Source organism: Leptosomus discolor, chromosome 5 (genome assembly GCF_034619465.1).
Source record: "Leptosomus discolor isolate bLepDis1 chromosome 5, bLepDis1.hap2, whole genome shotgun sequence".
In the NCBI taxonomy this organism is placed as follows: Eukaryota; Metazoa; Chordata; class Aves; order Leptosomiformes; family Leptosomidae; genus Leptosomus; species Leptosomus discolor.
In genome coordinates, this window is record NC_141395.1 from 55752655 (window position 1) to 55771104 (window position 18450).

Sequence of the window (18450 nt, forward strand, 5' to 3'; positions counted from 1 at the left end):
AAGAATGAAAAAGATTACTGCAGATATACAGGCACACAGAATCTGGGATGACATAAAATTAAGTCCATATAGGAGGTGACAGACTGCTTCTAAAAAGATATTTTTTCCTACAATTTCTTCCATCTTCGTGTGCATGTGTGTGCACACATGCACGAGAAAGATTAAAAGGGAGAGAAAGGATGAGGGGGTTTTGATATATTTTAAATACAAATCAAGAAAAAGACTTTTATTTGGTATTTCTGCTTTCTTTTGGGAAAGGAAAAGGAACCTAATTTGGCTATTAGGAAGCTTTGATTCCTAAATTTAGTCAAGGCAGACTCTCCTCCTGTGAAGTCAGCATCAATACCCATGATAATAATAGCACCTGTCTTTTGACATCAAAGTTCTCTGCCTGAGAAAAAAATAATGTAAACAATAAACTTCATGTATTGTACGGCTGCTCCTGGCTTTGGTGTTAACCAAATATACTTGCTGGGCATGAGTGTTCTCTTATTTTGGAGATCTGGAATGTAAAAGTGACTGACATATTGCAAAACTTCCTTATGAATTTGGACTGCAAGGAATGGCATCATTTACTGTCTCACAGTGAAGTGACTGTGTGTTCCTACGTAGTCTTGATTAAGCTGAAGAAATCTTCATGATAGATTCATTGCATCTGCTAGTTTTCATCTGGATCCAGATCAAGGTCAACTTCATTGGAAATGTTAAGATAAAAGAAAGCATAGAAAGCCAACAAAAATATCAGTATAGCTGCAAGGACAAGGGCAACTTCCTGTAGAAATAAGAGGGAAAAAAAAAATAAAACAAAACCTGTTAGAAATAGTACCATATTTTCAGGTAAATCAGGAATAAATATTATTTCCATTATATAATGCATATCAAAATAACATCAGATATATATAATTCCATAAGGCATTGATACTTTAATGATTTCTTCTTTGTGACTACCATTTCAGAATTGTTATAAGATCCATTCACTTAATAAAGATTTTGGTGAGTCTGACATACTGTCAGAAATAGGATATTTGGCTTAAAGGTCTTTGGTCTGACCTAGAAATAGGAGCTTTATGTCCTTTTATTATGCTATTCCTCCTTTTTCAAAAGAAAAGACAGAATTCACAAACCACAGTTTTGAACACAAATTCAAGTTATGAATTTACACTGTGAATTTTGATGTTTTCTAGCAATATGTTACTGCTTTTTGCCAACAAATTTGTAATTTTTTAATGAAGCAAACACAGTATGGTGGAAGTCAATGAAAATTGCTACCTCTACCTCCCAACCTCCTGGCATGCATTACAATATGGAGCTACAAAATCCTTCAGAATTGGATGAAACTTTTCTTCCTTCCCCTCTGCAATAAGGCAAAAAGCACAACAATTTGCACTTGCACTTGCCTCTCTTCCCATAAAATACTGCAACTTGCTGCATCTTCCTTCATTAACATAAAAGAGTCTTCCAAAGTATACATGATTTATAGCAGCTTTCAGAAGCAGAAAAATGTTTTTGTACTACACGTCATACTCATTATGTGACTGCCTATCTTCATATTCTATCTTAAGGCTGGACTCTGTTAAGCTCCAACTTTAGATCTCAGATACAATAAATCATAGTATGATCACCCTCTTTACAGCACTACTTCTTTCAGAGTCACAGTATTTCACATTTTTATTTTCCTGGAAAGCAGAGCGCACTTCCTATAGTGTTGATTCTCATTTTGCTAGACAATGAAAGAAGAAATATAAATTTGAGAAAAATTCTTATATTCCTTCAGCTCACAGAAAGTGCCACTTCCATAGGTAACAACATGCACTGCTTCACTCCTTATCATCATGATTATTTCTAAAATCATGCACTGACATTGCTTAGAAGGAACAGGCGAGTTTGTACCCCCCGAACCATTTTCCCCCTTACAACAAGAAGCAACAACCTCCCCTCCAAATCTCAGCTCCATGTTAACCTACAAACCAGCTGCATCAGAACAATCCAGCTGCACAGTTAAAAGGAGAGAAGAAAAACAGTTCAGTGACTTTATAACAACTAATCTGAATTGGTACAGAAATCATTGGTACATCAAATCTACTCTGCCAGTGGGACTGAAAGGAGATGCCTACACCACACCTAGACAATCATACACCATTTACTATCCAAGAAGAGAACCTGGCCCTCTTTGGTGCAAGATTCACTCTGTCCTCTACAACAAGTCAGGTGAATTCTTCCTAAAAATGTCTGTTTCTCCTCTTAGACTAGAAGGGGAATGGAGATGTTATCTCTGGCGTGGAGACCTGCACATTAGGACAAATTCCACCCAGTATCACTGGATTGGTGGTGTCTTTGTGACCAACTTTGTGTGTCCACTTCCATGAAGGAGTTAAAATTGTGTTAGCTTCATTTTTTAAAGTCTAGCCCATAATCTGGCATTCTTCTATAGAGCAGCATTCCATTTGCATTTACATGAATGCATTATATAGTTTATCAAAATGCTGGATCAATAATTCAACATATGTCATCTAATAAACTTTGAAATATTACCATCTAGTTGGTATACGCTCTATAGGACTCTTTGTTCTATAGAAACCTTTGCTTTAGATTTTATATGGATAATTAATTGAGATGTACCTTAAATTTATTTTACCACATTAAAATTGCTCCTGTAAATTTGGTGAGGCTGTTTGCCACAGGTTTCATCTGTATTTTCCTCTTAGAATCACATCATCCTCTGAACCTCATCCTCCTGATTTCGTATTATTTGATTAAAAAAAAAGAAAGTACATCTAATTCACTAATATATTAAAGGAAAGTGATTTTTGCTTTGTTGCAGTTGCAACACGTCAGTATCTCACAAAAGGGCATGGCAGCATCAGACAGGTTTCATTTATTTCCTTGTATCCACAGCTGTGCTCCCAGACCCATCTGGCCACACAGCTACTAATCTTAAGAGGATGTAATAAACAAGTGACATACAACCGCAAGCTCCATCTGCTCAGGAGAGTGGACAACAAAACCATACAATGCAGGCACCGTTCACACTTGACACAGAGAGCAAATTCATTCCAGTATTAAAAAGTTTTTTCCCTTGTTCGGATGCCATGCTTGCCATGCTCTCTGCTTTACAATAGGTTCACCTTTCCTCTCCCTCCTCCTCAGTCTCCCTTGTGAAATGCTGTGGTAGCAGCAGCAAAATTTTGGGGAGCGTTTGCATTAAAGATTTGTTTTCTAGGAAGTGGAACTGGGAAAATCTTGATTTTTATTCTCAGGCTGTCCAGTAACTGCTTTGACAGGAGTAGTTCTTTAATTCCTCTGCCTAAGTTTCACAGCAAATAACACTGAGACAACAATACTACTTTCCTTACACAGGCATTAGGAACTGGGTAGCTGGATCAGTATTTATTAACTCTGGGAATGAAAACCTTATTGAAATTCCAGGTCTGAGAATTAGGCAAGAACCTTAATTTTGCATTACTGAAGAAAGTAGGTAACAAAACTCTAAAATAAGCTGCCTAACAAAGGACACCTGGCTCTCAGCTAGGAATATGCAGTCTCTTAAAAACTGCATCCAGTTTATGAACTTTTATAAACATAAATTTTGCAATGTAAATAGCAAATGAGATGCTACACCACTATACTGTCTTTGCAACGGCAGTATATATTGTCATTTTAATTTGTTTTATACTTATCAGGCTTTGCTATTTGTATTTTAAGCCATGCATAGAAATGAAATGTTAAAATACTCTCCGCTCGGCATATACAGCTCCTTTTCTCTTGCACTTTATGGATCATCCCCATCATCCCTCTGCAAAAACCATTTACTCAGAGGATTTCACCATGAATAATTAAACAATATAGAAAAAGTCCTATAGAAATAAACTTAAAATGATCACAGGGCTTTTTCTCCATTTTTTTCTTTTATAACATGGTACAGAACACTAGGAAAAAACTCTCAAATCCCAAAGCACAGTCAAAGAAGCCTTTAAAAGGAACAGAATTTTCTATTATATCCTCTTATATTTAGAATAATGTCTGTAGAACCCTACTGATTTCAGCTTGGTTAAGTTTTTCAGAAACTTTTCCAAAAAGGAAATACATGCTATTACAGCATAACATAGATGTAATTCTCCAATCATTTTTTGGTCAGTTTTATGTCTCTCATGCCAAAATACTTGGATAATGTCCTCAGATTCACCCTGATGGAACAAGTTGCAGAGTGGGATCTAAACAAGACTAATCAGGAGATGAAAAAATAGGGGTGAGGAAAAAAAAATGTTGGCTGTAGTAACACAAATCTGGACACTGTGTATGGGAGCATCATATCCTACACATGATAGAGAAAAACAACACTTTAAGGAAATTTTTTTTTTTTTTATGTATTCTTATTCTCCTCCCAAGAGAATCATACCTTTTTTACTTGAAACCAGACTAAAACTCAGTGAAAGAGTATCACAAATTGTTGTCTCTGAATGCTAAACTATCCCTAGCTATTTCTGTAGAGATGAAAAGAAAATCACACTGACCAAGGATACCTGCAGAAATGAAACAAGCATACATGGACTTGATATTCAACCTTTTTATCCTCTATAATTTCCAACTAGAATACTTTATCCAGGCATTCACTGTGACCATTTTTTAGACTTTCAACAAAATCCTATTTAAAAATGGATGTTTGCTTCCCTAATGCAGGACATTCTACATCTAATACAAGGTAACAAAAGTTATTTATTAACTTTTATCAGTAATTTTTATGTTATACATTTTTTACTGTTAAAGTTTCAGATGGAACAAATATCATTGTCTCAAATAATGAGAACAACATACTATTACAGAGTCATCTAAAAGGCCTGGCTACATGATCACAAAGGATTCATCTTAATGTAGCTAAATGCAAGATAATATATACAGGTATCAAAGATGTAGATAGCACTTACAAAGTGGAGGACTCTACCTTGAAAAATCATGAATCTAAAAGGGTCTTTGGATTTAAGGGGTAACCACTTCCTCAGTGTGATCTCTGGATGCGCAAAGGTGGAGGGATTTCCAGTAGGGAGATGACTGGTATTTATTTTACCATAGAGAAGAATGAGAGGTAGTTTGGTTACAGCATATAACTATATATGCCATACACCTGGATTTAAGTAAGGCGCTTCACAGTGTGAGGTCCTTCTGTGTTGTTTATAAGAACCTCTCAAGGCCCAGCTGTGGTTAGATAAGCTCAGTCTTGAAATAAGATGCTATTTCCCAGGAACAAGAACGATTGAACATTCCAGTTACTTCTTGGGGAAAATAGGGACTTCCATGGGTGTGAGTCTTTTATGGTCAGATGTCTCAAAAAAAGTACATTTAGCTATTGGGAAGAATACTTCAGCTTGGGCTTCTGTGAAAAGGAGGTCCTGTCTGCCAGCCTTGGAGTCCTCCAGACTGCTTCAGTGCTTCAGACTTTTCTATATAGGATCAAATGAAGTTTCCTTCTTTTTCAGGACATCTTCTTCCAACTGTATTGATTTCATTTCTGGGATTTGAGGTTTTGTTGTTGTCAGCTATCCTTTGAAGTGTTAAGAGATTGGTCATAAGTAGAGACCAAAGCCCAAGAAAGTTGGACTACTGCTCTGAGATGGTACAGAAAATCCTCCTAAGCTCCCGCTTGGTGCATCTTGTTCACACCCTGAAACCACCATGATTACTGTACTTGGGTGTACAGGTCAAGCCAGGGTCAGATGGAAGCAATCTGATTTTGTTTTTCTCTTTGTATGGGCTTTTCCCCCTCCCTTCCGTTTTAAGGTCAGGGATCAAAGTCTGAATACTGGGGTCACTGAGAATATCACATTTTGTTCATTGGTGGTACATTAAGCTGCCTTGCTCTTTATGTGAGGCACGTAAGCTGCTTTGAAGACCCAGTATTTTGGCCATTATAAAGTGCCTGGACTTCCTAGAAAGTATTTGGATGAAATTTTATGATCTGTAACATATAGAAGGCAAGATCAAATGATCTAATAGTCCCTTGTGGTCTTAATTTCTGCAAAGTTATGAAACTATATTCCCAATTTATCTTGGTAAATGTATTTCACTAACTTAGCAGATTATGAACTGTGAAATCAGAGAATACCCTTTGCCAAAATACACTAGGAATGTCTTGTTATCTATTCATAAATAATTTGTTCCAGATGAGATAAACTCATCTAGCTAGTGAGCTAGCTAGCTACACAATAGATTAAGCAGATATACCGAAGAAGGACAGACAGTAAGCTCTCACTTTTTACGGAAACATTTTTCCTTAGTTCAGTTGATGTACTGTGCTGCTAATAATTCTTGACGGAGTGGTATTCTGTTGATTATGTCTTTTCTACTGGGTGTAAAATACTACTGTTCAGATCTGTGTCTACCTTTCAATCAGAGAGAAAACTTCATCATCTATCCCAGGGACCACTGACTCATTCTTGCAACTCATGCTAAAAATCCCTCCCCAAGAACTGCCATTACTTTTGGCCTCTGCATACCAAATCCCAGTTATCTGGGTTTTGAGCTTCCTCAAACCATTTTCTTCTTGCCACCCTCCTGCTGGCACCTCAACCTCACCCACTGAGAGCAGACTTAGCACCGATGGCACAAACCCCTTGCTGCTCCACCTGGTAAAGGCCAGCAGGTGGGCTTCCACCAGCACAAGCTCCCCACAGGGGACAACAAAACAACCACACAGAGAAGATTCACAGGCTCCCTTTTTTGGTACTGTTACAAAGAATTTTGTCTTATCCAAACACCAGGAGATGTACAACATACTGCTTTCTCTCCCAGTTGTTTCTCAAGACAGGGGTCCTGCTTTTCGAAGAGACACCGTATATTTTGGCACTGTGTGCATCAGTGTCACATACACAAACAGCTCCACCACAATAGCTCTGCTATAATATTTAATTTTTAAACATGTTTAAAAAGCAAATATTACACACCAAACACTATTATGGTCATCAACCTCCTTGAACTAACTTTTGATAGTTATTAGTGCTTAGCTGCTTCTCTGACATTATCAACACGGATAAAATCTCTCATTGGGGAAATTAAAAAGCACTAAGTGCCAGTGACTGAAAGAAACTTTGTTACTTTAAACCTTGCATTAAAATGACAAGGCAATCAAAGTTTGACAAGACAAGCTAATTAGTATGCCAGCGATGAAATGTGAAGGATCTCCAGGGGATTGGTTCTGAAAAGTTTGATGTCATTTATAGGGCCTTTTTTTAAGCGAATGTTGTCAGCTCTCATGGTGAAATACACAACAGTTGAATTTCATTATCTTCATATAAATTAAGGACTAAAACCCCTTCACCATTTTCCAGTCCTCTACTGCGCGCCCCCCCAATACTACAGCAAGTCTTAGTTTACAGGCAAGAATATCAGCTCTTCAGGACACTTCTGCAAAACCACTCCAGAGGTATCAATGAGCACTAAAAAATCCTATTGTTTTAAGTGGCAGTATGGTACTTACTGTGTTAGGTATTTCACAGAAAAATACTCCTCTTTCTCAGAGAGCTTGTACTTTTAGATGTATGATAAGGACATCCTTCATCTACAATATTTTTATTAACTGCAACCTAGGCTTTTATAAGAAAATGTTAATATATTTTGAAATACTGCATCATGTATTGAAACCTGGAAAAACAGGTAAAATACATGGTAAATACACATATATATGTGTTTTCTCAAAGCTTTACAAGAACTTTGGATATTTCTATTTAAAGTGCTGCCTACTTATTACATTGCACTGTAGTTACATCACTTTTTTTTTCCTTAACAGAGATTGAAGTTAATCAACTGTCACAGCACAGAATCAGGGCCTACATCATATAAAAAGCCTAAAATCCCAGCCTTTGGAAGGTGAATCATGTCGCTTATCATGATCAGAAAACTTTGTTAATATGAAGTGACAACTGTGACAATACCTTCCCAAAGGAAGAGCTCAAGCACGCTCAAAAGCTCTGACTATTAGGAAACAACTAAAGGGATTCACACTCAAGCCTCAAGATAGTTTCATGAAGGTACATAACCTGACGGGACCTCAATGTTGCTGACTCTTCTGACAGCCACAGACACAAGAAGCATTTTAACACCCTGCTGTGACACTAAGCAGGAGACCTCAAGAAATTCTTATTTCAAAATTTATCCAGAAGACAACAGAGGAGTATCCAGGATAGGTGTGGAGGACGAAGATAAGAAGATTGCTCTCGGACAGCTGGAGAAACTTAATAATGGACTGACCAAAACAAGCCCTGCCTGAGAGAGAGGGAGAGGTCAAAAGGCTTCACAACTAAGCAGCCTCTCCTGGGGCAGGGAGGGCGATTTCCCTGCAGACACTCCAGGTACATTCGCTGCCCGTGGTGAAGCTCAGCTGAACTGGAGGAACAGAGCAGTGTGAAGAGTTGTCACTGCAAGACGGGAAGAGGTGCAAATTTACCCTGAGACATTAAATACGCCTTGCTTCCGCACAGAGCGCTGCAGAGTCTGTCAGTAGAAATGCAGAGTTTTATTCTACAGGGAATGCCCATATTCTGGTAGAGGTATTGTAACATTTAGTAAGCCTGAGGCTGTTGGCATTAAGTGGGCTCAGTGAGAAGGATAAATACAAAGGCCCTGCTTTCCTTCCCCCACAAGCATATCCCGGAAGGGAAAGGTGCCCAACTTACCTTCCTTTTTGCTTCAGCTCTCTCAGCTTTTCTCAGCAATTAGGAAGCAAAGAAAATGTCTGTGATCTGTTTGGGGATGATCCAGAGTCATATTTTAAAGTCCAGGTGTGCAAAAAAAAATTACAGCCGGAAGACAATATTTTAAAGAATTTCTTTCTTTTTTTTAATTTTTTTTTTAAAGGTAGAGCCAGAATTGCAAACCTGAGACATTGCACACTGCAGCTAGCAGAACTTCAGAAACACAACATCCCATGAGCTGGAGAGTACATGTGTGCCTCGATGGAAAAACTCATTCTTACCTAGAAGTCAGCTGGTGTTCTGTTATAACATGCAGGAACATATCTGTACAAAACGAACTGTTCTTGATTTCTTTACTCACTAATACTTGATTCTTCATGACACATATGATTACACATATGCTTTCCTATTCTCCCTCATTTTTAAGTAAGAATTACTTAAGAAAATAAGGAAACAGAACAGGTTTTGAAGGACCAAGGTTCATATTTTTCTCACATGTGAAAGACATGCAAAAAACTTGCACATTTTAAAAGAAATAGGCCGTACAGTAAAAGTCTCCAAAAAATCACGCCATAGAAAGTAAAATGAAAAGTAAAATTTAATAAGAAAGGAAGGAAAAAACATTGAACTCAAAAGGTTAATAATCTATCCTTTAAACAAAAAAGGCAATCTACTTTTTCTCATTAAAACCTGACACACAGCACTAACTGAGGAGATTATGTTGTGAAAACATACTGCATTGCATGGTAATGCTTGATCGAGATCAGCAATCAGGAGCAAAAAGAAAGCACTGTTTCGTGATTATAATAGCAAATTCTGGAAGACAACCAAATACATCATCTGGCAGCTCAACAGCTGTTACAGCTTGGTAGTAATACCTTGGCATTTGCTATAAGCTATAACTTGAAAAAATTGATTTCTCATCTGCCAGAAACAAGAAAATGTTCTCCTTTTAATATTTCTGAAGTTTCTTTTACTAGAATACCCAGATACTTGATCCACTTTTTTATTTTGCACAGTTTTTACCCTTGCTGCTAAGCTAATTGTATACCAGTTTGATTTTAAAATAAGTTTGAGGGAAAAATACTGGATGTAACTTAAATAATGATGACACACTCAGTAGTAGATAGCACAAAATATTCCTAACTGTTGTCCTTGCTCATATGCACAGTTGTGATCAAATAGTCATTATTCATACCTGCCTGAAAAAGCGACATTTCCAAAATAAAGTTCAGTACCTTTCCACATGTTTTGCTGTTAGCTAAGCCTTCTTTTTCCAAGTACACAAGGATGTAGACTGAGACAATAATGCTGAGAACTTACAATACTTAATAAACCCAGTCTAAGTTACTTCTGGGTATAGGATAGGAAAAGGAAGAAGGAAGATGTTTATTGTAATCTTTATATGAAATCGTTAAAGCATTTATTCTGTGTGTAGAGATGCTCCCTGTAAACATCAATTTTCTAAGTATACAGTGCTTTATTGACCTTAAAGTAAGTATGTATCATAACAAGGACATGGACTACTTAAAATCTTTTAGTATTTCAAATATTCTAGTTATTTTAGGGTTAAATAAAAGCAATCCATCATAAATATTTTAGATTCTGGCATTCCACTTAGATATTGAAGTGTCATAAACAATATTTCTCAGAAATCAATATTCACACAGTACATCTATGGGGAAAAGAAACAACATATACACAAAGGTGGTATAAGCTATCAAACAGATCTCTACCTTTACACCTAGTGCAGTTTTCTTGGCCTCTGCTTTTAATCTTGTAGCTCTTAACATGGGCCTGGTTTTCTTATAATCTTGTTTTCCTAGAGTAGAAAAACACATTTAATGAAAATGATGCAAAAAGAATATAAAGAATGTCAGCAATTATTTCACTTGAAAAGTCAGATCTAACATTCTAAAAACATCCCACTGTCCAGCACTTCAAACAGGAGCTACTGTGTAAGACAGGGGCTCGATCCATGGAAGAATGGTCCTTAGCACAGATGATGATCGCAGCAAGCAAGAGCTGACAAATCAGCATAGAACCTATTTACTCCAGAGGGGCATCAAAATACATGTACAGACAGCCATCCACTAGTACAATGTTTATTAAATTGTTCAGTAAGCATCAGGCAGTAAGTAAGTAGATTAAAAGTGGATAACGTTTTGCCCTCACATTTCAATCAAAACAAAATTTTCATTATGATTTATGTTGGTTAGTCATCTCTAATGCATATATTAATGTGTAATACAGGACATTATGGTGAGTGTAAATGTTTTATCATTCTGAACCGGAACATTATTTGCAGTTATCAGAACTCATGCAAGTCAGTCCAAGTAAGTGCTAATAAAACCACTGCTTCACACCACCTGCTTGTAGAAACTTGTTACACAGAATCTTCTAGAAGTGGCTTAGACAGACTTTTTAAAAGTTACAGGGACACTGTATTGCAGCCATGAAGAGTGCAGCCAAGTGCTTGATTACTGTGAGTCCATACGAACTGAGTTCAGAGGAGGACATGCAAGTCCTTAGAAATGGCATGAATCATGTATCTCAACTCAATAAGAAAGCATAAAACATTTGATATTTCTCAGGGACATTTTTGCTGTCTGAAGGGTCTGTTACTGCTGTACTATGTACTATTAACCACAGATTCTTTAAGTCAACAGAAGTCAAGGTACAGATACAGTCACAAAACGAGAAGGAAAATAGGAATCTGTGAAGAAACTGCTCAGAGGGGTAAAGCCTCAGTACAACTGCTTTGGCTTTTCAAAAAAGTCCTTTCCATTTTTTACCCCCTAATGCATACATGCCTTTTTGTCCTTTTTGCCTATTTCCAAAGCTGAGCTACAATGCTTAAAGCAGAAATTTTGGGGCATTTTTAAACTACTAATTTTACCTAGCTGTACACTAGCTTTCATTATCATTACATTCAAATAATTTAACCTTTCCTCTAAAACTGTGCCCAGTAGTTTTGTATATGCAACATTCCTATTTGCTCAACCAGATGTGATCTTACATTCATAATCAACAGTGCAATCTTCTCTTTATGGTCACCTTCAAAACTGGGATATTATAGTGCAGTGGTGAAATTCTGAAATGTAAATTGGAAAAGAAGGGTCTACTCCAGTGACATACTGGATTTATGGAACACACCTCTGTCTACTTTTTTCTGTCACTCTGCTCATGTTCAATACAGAGCTCCTCTCTGTAGCAGATTGTGGATGCTGAACTCGCACTACAAATTTGTTTTCATTGTATAATCTCTCCTCAACCCTAGGGATTATATATTGTGAAGGTCTCTGTATTATCCTTTGGTCAGATATTATTCATAAAAGACCTGAAATAACTTAGAAAATATTCAGTAACAAAAGGAAAAATAACTGAAACCATGTCTATTACCAAGGAAAAAAAAAAAAGCATATATCCAAAGAACCTTCTTAGAGAATGGAGTGAAGAAAAGATGACACAATGACTATTTATGTCTGATGCTCCAATATATTCATCCAGTCAACATATCTCATTTGCAGGACAGGACCATTGCAGCATTATTCTTCAGCAGAAGTCAATAATATCTGATAATAGGATGCATCAGGAGCACACTAATTTTTTTAACAGGGAAAGAATTGCAGGAACCACCATAATGGCTAAGTCATAAGACAAAGACAGCCAGAAAGAGAACATGTTTCTTTGCCCTTTAGGGGAAGTACTGCAGTCATATTTTTGCTATGAAATAGTTAAAGAGCTGTCAGAATTTCCACTATAAATGGCAGGAGTTTATAACTCATAAAAATTCACTCCAGGCTGAAATTTGGCATAGATATACCCCAACCTTGAATTTTTTTATTTGTTTGTTAGGAGCCAACTTTCAACAAAGTGATGCAGCTGTTCTTACTTACTTGTGAACAAACTATAGAAATTTATCCATCTGAGATGTTTTAAACATGAAAAATACCTTCATTTAGAAGTATGTAACTGACAAGGCCTAAGTTCAATTTCAGTTCTCGTAATTCAGATTTGCTGCTTTCCCATCTGGGGTAAATAAAGCAGGACAGTCAGAGGTTTCCCTTTCAGTGATGCAACAGCATTAGACAATGAAAACTAGAAAGTTTTGTAAGGCCCATTAGGAATGGGAAACAAGTCAGCTACTGAAACCCGCCTCTTGTTCCTCCCATTGCTCATTCTCCCTCCTCCTTTCCAAGGCTCAGCTGCGAAGGTGACAGGAGCAAGGCGTAAATATTGCACAGGAGACCCAGTCTGTGCTACATGTATCGTCAAGATGAAGTCTATTCCTAAGAAAGGGAAAGCTTATTGGTGTTCTTTCCCTTGGTTTCAGGCACTCTGCTACTGTTTATTCCAGTATCATGGCTACGGCTAAGACTGGATTCTACTTATCTAAAGGATACTTCCAGATTTATATTAAATCTGATAGGAACAACTAACGCCCTTATATAACAAATGGGCTATTTTAATAACGACTCTAGAGCTGGTAGTTCTCCAAATCTATGCACCTGCCATTAATTTACCACTCTCCTTGCTAAAAGTGATAGCCAAAAGGAAAAAAAAATGGTAGGGAAACAGTCTGAGTCCACCAAGTGCAAAAGTTTAAAAAGGGCATCTGTGGAGTTCTTCGTAATGAAAACCAGATTCAGCAATTGTACTAAAAGACTCTTAAAACATCTGAACTTTCTGAGGCCTTGGGAAAGACATCTGCACTACAGGACTACAAAGAACTATGAAATGCAAAGTCCCTACCATGTGAATACTGATCATTACCACCTGGAAAACAAGCAGAAATAAATAATACAGACTCCCAACGTTCTTTTCGGCCTGAAAATTCAACCAGTTGGAATATGTATATTCACACTCCCAATGTCTTCTAGTTTTATCTCACTTATCCTGTAAGCTTTCTTGTACATTTATCTGTCAGAGTCATCAGCTTAAGCTGTTTCTTCTTCCCAGGAAGGGACCGTCAAAGCCAGTTAAGACGGACTCATCAGACAAAGCCCCATTTGTCTGCTTTATCCAATGTCTATTCAAGACACTGAGTTTCCCTGAGGGGATGTACAAAGGCAAGAAGCAGCAGCCAAAAAGATAGAATTGGAAAATTTCCAGACCAAATCTTACTTTTTGTATTACTTAAGCAAAATCCTTTCCTCTTCTACTTCTCATTAGCGTTATCAATTCGTCATCTCATCTCTTCTCAAACTCCAGTGTCAGCTTTCCTTAACTTTCTTTTATACTTTCTTTTATAACTACCCTAATTGCTTTTTTTTTTTTTAACAAATTTGCCAATTCTTTCTTCACAACTTTTCCCAAGTCCATCACTTTCTTTCAATTTTTAAGGCCAAAGAACTAGTCCACAATAAGGCAACTTACCTTACTGACTACAGCCATCATCTCCCTGCTTTTCCTGCCTCCTGCCAGTCCCTCCCAAGACCAGGTGCAAAGATCAGCCATCCTTCTGTTTCAGTGCTTGAAGTTGCCTTTGCCCTCACTTTTCATCCCATCCTTTTGTTCCATCCTTCTTGCAGTTTTTTCCACTCCTTTGGTGGTAAAGTGACCTCAGTATCAGTTGTGCCCTGTTTGCAGATCCTGTACTTTTGCACACATACCAAGCTCTGTTATAGATGTAACTGAAAACACAACATGATGAGCACTATATTTAAGAAAACTGGCTATATATAATACTCTGTTTAAAGATGCTGCTGTTTGTAAAGATACAACCTGGAAAAATCTATAGAATAACTTCACAAGAAAAAAAATTAGATTCCCAGCACTTCTAGATATTTACTCTTTCATTCTAACAATAGCTCATTACTGGAATTGAATAACAAACTAAAGACTGCCTCTCTGCTTTTCAATTCATCAGGCTTAAGCAGCAACAGGACTGCATCTTTAGCCTTTGTTGATGCTGCTGTCCAAGCTTATTATCATATGAATATCTAGTTATTGTTTTATAAATGTTCACATTTCAGGAGCTCCCTACTTTCTTTTCTCTCAGTAGACTTTACAATATCCACCTTCATTATCATCATGTGGCAGCATTGCTCTTTGCCTGCATTTGCTACTTTAAAAATTAATGCACTGCTATTTTCTGAATACTGTACTGCATAAGCTGCTTATGAGTACATTATGCTATCAAGCAAGCACATGCAGAAAAGCTTCCTAAACTGTTATTCTTTCAATGAAAATACAGCTGGTTCTGCTTCAAAGGCACTTCTTTTCACCTGCAAATGGACTTGCTCCTACACTTATTCCTCAATTCATTGTCTTTTATTTGTGTCTGCAAATCTTTAATTGCCTTTAATTAGAAAAAAGTAAATTCAGTGCTTTAATCTTGCAAATACATTCAATCATAATTCTGTCTGGGATGAATACCAAGTTCCATTCACTGACTGATCTTTATAACAAAGGTATATAAATTTATTGTCCGTTTATATAGACCACACCAATTAAGCCACAATGGAAAAGCAAATAGATAAGAGTCAAAATATTTGAAATGAGAAATGTGCAATCTAAATTTAATTACTCAGACAAATTATTTGAAGATGAGTTATTTACAGCATGCCAAAAAACCTGACAGATACTAAAAATTGCTAATCAACATTACAGATTTTAAATTCCTTTCAACACTTTCACAATAATTTGTAACAACCAACAAACTGCTGTCCTGAATCTTTCTATGTTGGTATTATAATCATAATCAAAACATTGGTAAGATATTTTCCATACACTAGCAATCCATTTCATACAGTAAAGTGTTTTTTAAGGTGTAATAAAACTATAACTACTGGGTAAATTTTAGTTACCAGTAGTAGTTTAATTAAAGTACATGAATGTAACTGACACTGATACCCATACTAAAATGTACGCATACCTAATTAGAAGCTAGACACAGACTGTGGCAAGCTTTACTGTCAAATTAGAAGTGTGAAATCACACACCTATTTAAGCTGAAATCAATGTTCTTATCATGATTATTGAACCGAATTAGCGAAGATTCCAGGAACTCTCCACAAAACCCCACAGAACAAACACAGAACAAGAAAACAGTCCTCCGGCCTTTTCAAAGTTCCCATGGTCTGACTTCGAGCATCCTCTCCTTTTCCCTGCTGTAACAAGGGGAAAGAAAAAGTCAGATCTCACTGGAAGGGGTGAAGGTCCAAGATGGAGGAAAGCTCAGTCAAACTACCCTCCACAACGTCCTTGCATACAAGACAGCGAAGGTCACAGCCATTGAACCTGGCTTCAGTTTTAGATGACTGCTTGTATAGGTGTCTCTACTTCCCATAGAGAGACTTCTCCAAAGAAGGAGTGACAGCAGTTTAAGACAGCCTAAAAAGCTCCCTGGCAGCACCTATTTTACTGTCATCAACAACAGAGAGAGCCTAGAGAGGTTCAGCACCCAATTCAGGTTCAGCACCCAATTCAGGTGGGCTGGTTTCAGCTCCAAGGTTAAGCAGAATGAATCTGAGCCAAGGAAACTACATCTAAAGCACAAGTGAAGGAGAAACAGTTTCCTACATGATTTTATCTGGACTCTTGGGACATTTGCAGACATGGCCAAATTACCTTTGAAGTACACCTTAAGTACTACTAGTACTATAGAGAGAACACCACAGAGCCATGGAGGGACTGTAAAATGTATCTAAAATCATGGCTTGAATTCCACCCTTCCTCAGCTATGCTGTGGTTGTTCCCAAGTCGGTTAGCTATGTCTGTACTACAGAGACACTGTTGTGAAAATGTACCATAATTATCGCTCTGCTTCTTCAGAACCATTCCTGTGTACCAGCTATTGTCCCTGGGGCTTTAAGCTACAGTCTCATAGGACAGTTTAGGTTAGAAGGGATTTCTGGAGGTCATCCGATCCAACCTTCCACTCAGAACAGAGCCATCTTCTAAACTGGATCCAACCTGAAGGTTGAGTTTGTCTAGCTAACTTTTAAGTATTTCCACAGATAGAGATGCCAAAACCTCTCCGAGCAACCTTCTCCAACTTTTGACCATCCTTCTGGTAAAAACATTTTTCTCCTACCTAATTGGAATTTCCATGTTCTAACCTGCCTCTTGTCCTACCACTGTGCATCTCTGAGAAAAGTTAGGCTTCACCCTGTCTGTAGCCTCCTATTAAATATTTGTAGTCATCAATAACATCTCAGCTGAGCCTTCTCAGAGCTGAACAAACCAGCTCTCTCAGCCTCTCCTTGTATATCCTGTGCTCCAGACAGTCATCTTGGCCCTTCACTGGACTCATTCTAGTATGTCCATATCCTCCTTCTAGTTTGTTGAAGATGTGCATGGCATTTTCCTTTTTCCAGTCATCAGGGAATACTTCCCTGGAACCAGCTAAATGGCTGACAACTCGGGGAGACTTTGATCATAAAATCACATTGTCTGAAATACCTTAATATAACTATAGTAATGTAACTAAAGTGCACCAATGGAATTCAGTAAGGCCTGTAAACAGCAAGTCAATGGACTAAAAAGTTCAAATCAAATGCCATAACTTCACAGCAGTTTGTTTTTTAACAGGACTCTTCAAAACTGGGCGTTACCATCTCATACACAGTAGCAGAATTTTTCTTTAAGTGCCTTTATTAATGCCAGTAAGTTAGGTGTCTGGCATGGGGCAAGAAATGTTTTCTCAAGTGCTTTGTAACATCACCCAGATCCATAAAGGCACCTAGGCACCTAGCTTCTAAGGTGCATGTACAGAATATATGATTAAACATCTTTGAGAGATTTTCAACCAGTCACTGTATATTCATTAACAGAATTTCAATCCAGTGAAACTCTACTCACACATGACACATCTCAAACATGTGTGCCTCAACCATAACACTATAATTCCAAAACTGGAAATAGCTATTTATTTAGGATGTTAGCGGAACTTCAGAAAAACAACATTCCACATGAATTTCAGGCCTATCCTCAGTTAAAATCAGATAGGAAATCACACATCAGTAACAGTGTTATAATCTATGTTTGAGAATTTGCGACAGAACTCTAGTTCACATCTATGGAAACAAGACCAAGCCCTCGAGTATTTGTTATTGGGTTTTGTGCTTTTAGCGTCACACAGGCGTATTCAACGACCACTCTTTTCCCAAGAAGCAGACATGAGATTTCCTTATTTTTAATTGCTGTGATTCCAAATAGAGTTTTTGGAGTCTTACGTTAACAGAAAAATTTTGATATGTCTTATAACTACTCAAGAGCATGTCTATACTCAGAAAAGGCATGAAAACCCCCCACAGCCTCTCTCTATTTTATTCAGGTTTAATGGCAGCTCAAATCACTGACCATTTTTCAATCTTGAGAGACGGAACAGCTTGACACTAATAATACATTTGCAAAGGACACATCATCATTTAACACAACATTAAGTGCTCAGGGACAACTTTTTACCGTAGACACAATGTGCTCTGAGCTCAGGGTTGACATTTAATGCTACAAAGATAATCCAACCAGTCATTCATGAGGGGTAAATTAATTTTCAAGCAACTACATTTCAGCTTTAAGCCAACAAGAAGGATGCATTAAAATGAATAAGTTCCTTTTATGCTACAAAAAATCCAAAATATAAAGCATTCTTAAGTATACCAAAATATACCAATTTAATTATTGCTATCTTTCCCTGATTCCACAACAGAAGTTGGTAATATTTGTTAAATATAATATTCTGACTGGAAACAGAATCCCTTAGAAAATCCCTCAGCATTTGCTGAGTTGCCACGAAAAGCAGCATTTCGTTAAAGAAATA

General features: G+C 37.3%; 1 protein-coding gene across 1 annotated transcript in view; it reads right to left on the reverse strand.

Annotated features, from left to right (window-relative positions):
* Positions 1 to 658: 658 nt before the first annotated feature.
* The window catches only part of TRIQK (triple QxxK/R motif containing), a 38711-nt gene continuing 20919 nt past the window's right edge, over positions 659 to 18450 (reverse strand). The window contains exons 2-3 of the mRNA XM_009961939.2: positions 10418 to 10503; positions 659 to 772 (exon numbers count right to left, since the gene is read on the reverse strand). Of these exons, the coding sequence (XP_009960241.1) occupies positions 659 to 772; positions 10418 to 10503 (200 nt within the window). The remainder of the gene's footprint in view (positions 773 to 10417; positions 10504 to 18450) is intronic.